Genomic DNA, 8,461 nt, shown 5'->3' with positions numbered 1-8,461 from the left:
ATTATTAGTTTATATTAAAATTACGAATCAGTTTTTAATTGAATGTTTTAATTTTAAAAATTTTGTAATTTTGTTGTGTTTTTGTCATTTGTATTAATTTTTCTAGTAGTTTTTTATTAATATATTGAATAGGTTTTTATTTGTATTATTAAAAAATTTTCTAAATTTTAGTTGTAGTCATTATGTTATCATTTTTAGTAGTTTTTTTTAAGTGTCTATATATTTTTTATTTCCGTTTTACTTAGTTATTTTAGTAAATTTTTAGTACATACATTTAGTACTAAATGAAAAGAAAAATAATGCTTTAGCAACTACCTGAAACAAAAAAAAAAATTTTTTCCAAAGGTATTTATTTCAGTTTTGGTTTTATTTAAGTTCAATGAAATCAAAATGAAAAACAATGTTGTCTTGGCAACGAACTAAAGTTAAAGTTTTTATCTTTTATTTCAATGTTATTTTTTTGATGGTTTTAGTTTTTTCTATTATAACCCTGGGCACAAGCTGGTTTAACATCCAAACACAGGTGCGCTTGTACTTACTGAAGGCCATATATCAGATGTCATTTAATGCCCTGCAGGTTTTGGGTGCAATTCATTCATTTCCAGGTCGAGCTATTCTTATCTCACAAAAAGAAAAGTACATTAAACTTCCTGTTTTTGTCGATAATCAATATGGTTTGTGTGGGAAGCCACAAAGAAAAAAGCACCTTTTCATATCCACTTGTGCTTGATGATGCTGCACCTAAGTCACACACACACACATGTTTCTGGTGCTGATTCAGAATGAGAAGAGGAACTGACAGCGTTTTGTAGTTTCCTGTCAAGTGTGCAGAAAGTCTGGGTCAGGTTCACATACACACACAGAAACACACACTGCATACACCCCCACGCACGCGCCTCTCGATTACATCTTCGTCAACTGACAGTTGTGACGAATGGCCAGTGGAAAAGAAAAACTAATTAGTCATTGTAAAAATTGAGTTTTCCAATCTCCACAAAGAAGCGGTTTTCCAGCGTCCTCAAGGATTCGTATATAAGGTGATTGTGTACCTGTCGACAGTATGACGGACATCAATCCAAGTAGCTTTAGAGAAGGACCAGAAGAAACTTTGCAGCTTCAACATGAAGGCGTCTGTGTGTTTTGTGTTTGCAGTGGTTTGTTGGTTCGCAGCGCAAGCAGAGGAGTCGCCAAAGATCCTCACGCTCAGTAAAGTTATGAATGAACTCAACAAGATCAACCAGGGAATGGTAAGCTGACTTCTAAAATCTACGGATGGCACATTATTTTTACACATTTTAAGTGAAATTGACCAGTTTTTAATCTGCTTTTTCTTTTGTTTTTAAAAAATAAAGAACAAAAGGACAACTTTGAACTCACCCACCATCAATGATTTAGAGGTAAGAAACGATTTTCTTCTCTTCTTCTCCATTACATTCAGTATTCTATCTGGATGCCCTCGGCGGTCTAATATGACCACATCATTAGGCTTGTTTCACAGCGGTTTTTGCATGACTCGGCCTTCCGTAATATAAACACGTTTCTGTCACCTTATACAGAACAAGTTTCAGTTCAACACAACTGATTTTCAAACAAACGTGATTTGCAAAAAAAACGTGGGTTGATTCCATCCAAATTATCTACGTTTCACTGAATCCATCAATCAGTACAGAAATAACGTACATTTTTAGTCATGCTTTTCTTGGCAAACACCCTCTCATTTTGTAATTGCTCCCTTTTTTAGATTAAAAGTCGGTCAGGAGAAAGTACGCTTCATTTAGGAGAAATATGATGAGTAAAATGACAACAGCCGAACGGGGAGTGAGAGTAGAGCTGCTAAAACAGATTTGGCCTTTTTCACAGTTGGAATCTTTTCTTCGTATTATTATTATTATTATTATTATATCTGCATTTGTTGCATAATGGCTTAGTGACAGAAAAAGGCCGTTTCTGTGCACACTCTCGTCTCAAGTTCGGAAAACATTTTGGGTTTTTCTGCGTGGAAAGAGAGTTTCCTCATAGTTTCTGTGAAAACTGCTTGAGCAGAAGGGAAACTTAGAGTCAAGATGTATAGATTTCTGCATACAATACAGACAGGAAGAGACAGAGCTCGTGGCTGGGGAAGCAAGAGGCTTTCATGCAGGGTTTGCACACACACACAAAAACAATCCAATCTGACTACGAAACTCGTTTAGATATTATGGCTATCAGGGAACCTTCTCAAAATGTTGTTCTGTTAAAGTTATGACCAAGCGTTCTTCCAGTGACGTTAACAGAATGCTTGGTCAAAGTTGGTTTCAGGACGTTCATAGAACATAAAAAAGCAAAAACTATCAAATGGAACGATGAAAAATGTTTTTAAAAAACTGGAATGTTCAGAAATAATGTTTTCTTAACATCAGCAAAACATTTTTAGAACATATTTTTGTTCGCTGGGTTTATGTTAAATTGTTGGTTTTGTTTCTTTACACAGGACTGCTGCGTTAAATCTGCTCTGGACTGTTTTCGGGCCAAAGTGTTTTACCTGTCAGTCACTGATGCCAAACTAAAGCGCTCACAGAAGATCATCTCACATGAGCTTCGCAAATCAGTCATTGTGAGTGTGTGTTTATGATGTTTCTGGACATAGTGGATTGCATGTCAATGCATTATAAATACACATACACCTCAGAAATGAGAAATGCTCACTTATTTATTTATTTTAACAGCTGGACAGTGTGTCCAATTGCAAGCCTGAAGAGATACAGGTGAGAAACATAAAGTAACAAAAATAAATGTTGGAAATGTATTTTGTATAAGTTGTAGTTATTTCATGTTATTACCTGTTTATTAAATTAGAATTAGAACCGTTTATTAAATTAACAGTTCTGACCTGTGCAATGTTCTGTTTCAGAAAGCTCAGTGCAAATCATGTGACTCGTACAAGAAGGTTGACAGCCAAACATTTGTGCAGAATTTTCAAACTCTTCTGCAGAAGGTTAGTTCAAAACGATCCTGAAATTTCCCTCAATTTCTTTGCGTTCATATATATATATATATATAGAGAGAGAGTTTTTGTTTACATAATAGTATGCTGTTTATATTTATTATGTATATATAAATACACACACATGCATGTATACATTTTAGAAAAATGTTGTTTATATATTAAATATATTTAATTTTAATATAAATTGTATGAATATAAACATAAACATGTAAATATTTTCAAAATATATACTGTATGTGTGTGTATTTATATATACATAATAAATATACACAGAACACACACATATATTATGCAAACAAAAACTTTTATTTTGTATGCGATTAATTTATTTGACAGCCCTATATATATATATATATATATATATATATATATATATATATATATATAGGGCTGTCAAATCAATTAATCGCATCCAAAATAAAAGTTTGTGTTTACATATTGTATATACTTTGTATATTTATATGTATATATTTATATTTATAGATAATATAAATCATATATAATTATTAAATACATGTAAATATTTCTTAAATATATACGTGTGTGTTTATATATACATATAAATATACACAGTAGCCTACACACACATATATTATGTAAACAAACTTTTATTGTAGATGCGATTAATCGATTTGACAGCCCTAAATATTCATTCATCCATTAGATTTTGGAGTGAAACTGAAAGACGTGTACAAGTGGTGCTTTTCTTTAACTCTTCATTGTAATGGGGAAAAAAAGATCCCTCTGAAAGTATAAATAGAGTAGAGATCCAAAATAAAAGTTTGTGTTTACATATTGTATATACTTTGTATATTTATATGTATATATTTATATTTATAGATAATATAAATCATATATAATTATTAAATACATGTAAATATTTCTTAAATATATACGTGTGTTTATATATACATATAAATATACACAGTAGCCTACACACACATATATTATGTAAACAAACTTTTATTGTAGATGCGATTCATCGATTTGACAGCCCTAAATATTCATTCATCCATTAGATTTTGGAGTGAAACTGAAAGACGTGTACAAGTGGTGCTTTTCTTTAACTCTTCATTGTAATGGGGAAAAAAAGATCCCTCTGAAAGTATAAATAGAGTAGAGATAACAAGCCCTGTGTTAACGACCTACTTTTCTCTTTCTAGATCTATGCCAGTGAAGCGTAGAGATGAAAGAGTGAAGAGACTGTGTATATGACACTACCTGACCAACCCACAGCAGAGAAGAGGCTCACACGCTCCGCTGCTCCTGCTGTTCTATTTATTGATTATTTATTGAACGTTTTCTTGTATGTTTTAACTAGAGGATCTGTTAAAGGATTGTTCATGACTCTGACATGTTTTCAGGAACAGGGCAACAACTTCTTTAAGAAATGAGATATCCGTTATTAATTATTAACATGTATTCGTTTTGTTATACCGCCACCTTGTGGTGAGATCCCAGCACTGCCGCCTTCATAACAGCCCCGTTCCTGGAAAGAAGAGTGGTTTCCCTGATGGAGATTAAGCCTTATGCAACAACACAAGGCTTTCGAGATTTTTCACTTTAAGTATGCTAGGAATTTTATTCTTAATCTCCGTCATGAAAACCACTCATTTAGACGATGTTACCAATGTATCTTTAAAAAAAGCAGATACACACTTATTATATGTCTCACAATGAGATGCATATCTATATATATATTTGATGATATTTATTTGACATTAAAATATTTCTTTATGTTTACATCATGGCTGTGATGGTTATTTGAGGTGGACATTGAATTCTCTGCGTATTTCGAATGTGATGTGACAGAAACATCATGAATGGTGCAAGGTGTTTTTTCTCACCTGTTAAAGCTAAACCTGATGACCTGGATCAGTTCCAGCAAACAGTTCTTGTTGTTTTTGTGTGGACATACACTACCAGTTAAAGTTTGCAAACAAGCATTATCAAAACAGAAGTCTTTATCAAAACGTTTCTGAGATCATAAGAGCCGTTGATAGTCTTTCACATTTGATTTGATTCAGTACAAACTGCCCTGGTCAAGGAAGTTTTAAACATCACAGAGTTATTATTACTTTCACATTGTTTCTTTAATTTCAGGATATATAAATACAACTTTCGAATAAAGTTTTGTTTGTGTAGCAGGTGTATCAAGAAAATGCAAAGTACAAGATTTTATATATAGGAAAACATTAATTTGTTTGTTTGTTTATTTAACTGGAAAATAAAATAACCATATTTAATTGTATTTAGATCAAATTAACTGGAAAGTGAAGTAACCGTCAAAAATTGAAATCTTAAATTTGAATTTAAAACATTTCTGTACTCCTTAGAAAATTATTAGTAATTATTAATCATTATATTATTGCGGTTTAAACAATTATTAATATTTTAGACTTGAGCCATTGCCTTAAGCATCTAATTAGTTTTAAATACATATTGCATAAGGAACATTTCAACTGTGATTTTTTTTAAAAAGTGTCAAAACAACAATAATAAATAGAAAAAAACTCAAATAGAAGGTCCTGTGTCACTTTAATTTCTGAAAGAAAAAAAACCCATCAAAAATTAAAATGTAAACATTTTGGTACTCTTACAAAAGGTAATTATTAATTACGGTATTATATTAATGTTTAATTATTCTTTAATAATAATCATTCATATTTTAGGTCTGAGCCATTGCCTTATAAGAACATCTAATTAGTTTAAATACATATTGCATAAGGAACATTTCAACTGTGATTTCAAACACACACACACACACACACACGTTTACTTAGCTATCTAAATGGGGACATTACATAGACTTCTATTGTTTTTATATACAGATAGTTATACACTTTTTAACCTAAACCCACCCCTACCCCTCACAGAAAACTTTCCGCATTTTTACAATTTCAAAAAAACTTTGTTTACCTTATTTTTATACCAGTTTTACAAATGAGGACATCCCCAAATGGAGTTTTTGGCGATTTTGTCAGGTTTTGCTCACTTTTGGGTACAAATCTGTCCCCAAAATATGGTTAAGTACACACACACACACACATATATATATATATATATATATAACTTTGCATATACTAGTGTGATTTTACATTTCCTTCCATATAATGTTATACCTGTTACAATCTGCCAAGTGACATTTAGTGAAATGCACATGGACTTTTCACTTTTAAGTCAACTGATATCGATTTATACTGTATTCTAAATACATTTCTGTCAATCCTTTCTTTAAAAAACACGTAATGAGGTTACAGCATGTTGAACTCTTGTTCGTCACTAGTTTATACTAGTTTAGTATAAATATATTTCTTTACATACTATATCCCTACGTTGAACTTTAACTCGTTTAGCTTACTTTAACATACGAAAATTATTTACTTACATAATGACAATTTAACCACAAAGAACAACTTTGGAACCCACAGGCTCATAGTTCTCTGCTATTTTTAGTTTTTACATTAAGATGGAAAAATAATAAGATCCGAGGTTTCAGTTTTTTTTACTTATTGTTTTTATAAATACTGCATATTCGAACTTCATTCTGATTTGACATACTGCTTTTGCGTAGGATACTACACCGTAAAAATGCAAATGCATATGCTGACAGTTTATGTGAAAGAGCGCATGGCAGACGTGAGAAGATGCTGTCACCTGGTGCTTAGACAAGGTATTTCCATTTTGACCGCTGTGATTGTACATTGACTCATGATGATGACATTTGTCAAATTGTGAGCAAAAGCTAAAAAAAAATGTTAGAACACTAAGGGGAACGATAGTAAACTCTGACATTTCTAAACATTTAAGCACCTGAACTACAAAACTACCCAGTGGGAATATAACCAGCCTATTTAGAAAATGCCAAAACTTTAATCACAGCAGCTGTTAAAACCTAGGAAGTAAATCACACTTTTCCACATGATTACTCCTGGACAAATGTACAGCACTGCTAATCAAATAATCAAAAAGTACTTAAGACCCTTTCCAAACATCAAAGAATCTGCTGAATATCCACCTTATTTTTCCCGTAAGAACGGCCGAGGCCATTTGTAATTTTAATGTCTGGCTTCCTGTCATTCGCTTCCAGCTATTTTTAGCTGTACAAAACAGCTCATTTTGCTGCTTGATATTGCAACTGTAGTTTCTTACCATATTATTTTAATATATTGTCTTAATTATAAACACACTGGTTTGTAGCACAAACAGTTCTGCCATTTACTGCACTTTGTTATTTGTCTCGTTATACAGCGGCAAATGAATGGGAAGTCTCGTACATTCACAGAAAACAGCTTACTTCGCATCGAAAAATAAGGTAAGGTCCATGTGCATATGGATGTGTCGTGTTAATGGCCTCTTCTGGGATCCTTTTTTCATATTTAGAGTTACCTGGATGTTAATACTGCCAATCTGACACTGGACTTTCAAATAACGGAGTGGAAAATAAATGGATGACAACTGCATTGACAGGGCTGCCAAAAGTTTCTATTTACAATGTGTTTTTGTAGCGTTGAGCAATGTAGCCAAACACAGACAGATCTGTTGATACTTGAACACCTTCGATTGGCCATTCCGTTCAAATAAATGCCGGATTTTGTTCCGCACCCTCGCGAAACGCAAATCCTCTCACTGTAACACAACGTAAATAAGAGGTTCCCTTTCATCATCTCGTGTTCGAGATCCACCTATGGTAAGGGCATCTGTACCTGACCTCTGCAGAAGCATCCAATTGCACCAAGTCTGGCTTGCTAGACAGGAGCGTGTGCCCAATGGCAGGTAAGGGACTTCCCGCTTCACAGAGCGCATAAAGTCCCTGCACGCGCTACCTTTCCTCAGTTGACATTCGCTTTTTGCGATCTCTGTGCTTATACACAGCTCGGTTGGATTTACACTGTTCACTTTCGTGTCTTCAAGAGGACATATCGACAGATCAGCCTCCAACAGACATGACAGTTGTTATTCAGCCAGTAGGTCAGTTGTGTTGCATCCTGAGCCGCTCACGCTCTCTCGTCTTTAGGCTGCTCGCCTATTGTCATTTTCTCGCCTGCTCCCCTTTCCACGGTGGCCCGCCACAGATTTTTCTCGGTTTTTTGCCAGTATGTCGCTCTTGAAAGCGGCTGCTTATCCTGGGGATAGTTTATCACGTGTGGTGCGCTTATCGCCTCTAAGGAGTGCCACCAACCAGGAGGATGACGGGAAGCTGCTGGGACCCCCTTCCAGCCCGAGGAAACAACTCTTCCCCGTCCTCCCAGCGTGCGCAAAGCAGATGAGGCATTACTGGAGCGATCCACTTAACCCCAAACACGGTCTTGCCGGCCTCGAGGTTAAGGATATGGCGGTGCTCGGCTTGGGTGAACGCCCCGTTATCGAGCCTTCGATTGCGAGGCATCTTAGCCCTGTCCAGGGCGGGGCTGCTTGCCCCTCCAAAGCCGGTATTGCCGAACAAAATGGATCATTTTACTGCCTCAGTTCACC

General features: G+C 34.5%; 1 protein-coding gene across 1 annotated transcript; it reads left to right on the top strand.

The window, feature by feature from the left end:
• Positions 1–922: 922 nt before the first annotated feature.
• LOC107729329 (interleukin-21-like) lies at positions 923–4,218 on the top strand. Its single transcript, XM_016539796.1, has 6 exons — positions 923–1,247; positions 1,347–1,397; positions 2,471–2,593; positions 2,706–2,744; positions 2,891–2,974; positions 4,150–4,218. The coding sequence occupies exons 1-6, from the start codon at positions 1,122–1,124 to the stop codon at positions 4,168–4,170; spliced, it is 444 nt and encodes a 147-aa protein (XP_016395282.1). The 5' UTR covers positions 923–1,121; the 3' UTR covers positions 4,171–4,218.
• Positions 4,219–8,461: the final 4,243 nt, after the last annotated feature.

This window comes from Sinocyclocheilus rhinocerous, unplaced genomic scaffold (genome assembly GCF_001515625.1).
Source record: "Sinocyclocheilus rhinocerous isolate Xijiao unplaced genomic scaffold, SAMN03320098_v1.1 scaffold428, whole genome shotgun sequence".
NCBI classification, from domain to species: domain Eukaryota; kingdom Metazoa; phylum Chordata; class Actinopteri; order Cypriniformes; family Cyprinidae; genus Sinocyclocheilus; species Sinocyclocheilus rhinocerous.
The sequence above is the reverse complement of the archived record's forward strand: the minus strand, read 5'-3'. Positions and strand labels throughout refer to the sequence as shown.

Bases quoted from the DNA above. Each gene is read 5' to 3' on its own strand.
- LOC107729329 (XM_016539796.1), top strand. From the start codon at position 1,122: ATGAAGGCGTCTGTGTGTTTTGTGTTTGCAGTGGTTTGTTGGTTCGCA. The intron at 2,594-2,705 runs GTGAGTGTGTGT...TTATTTTAACAG, and splicing joins AGCTTCGCAAATCAGTCATT to CTGGACAGTGTGTCCAATTG. The intron at 2,975-4,149 runs GTTAGTTCAAAA...TTCTCTTTCTAG, and splicing joins TTCAAACTCTTCTGCAGAAG to ATCTATGCCAGTGAAGCGTA.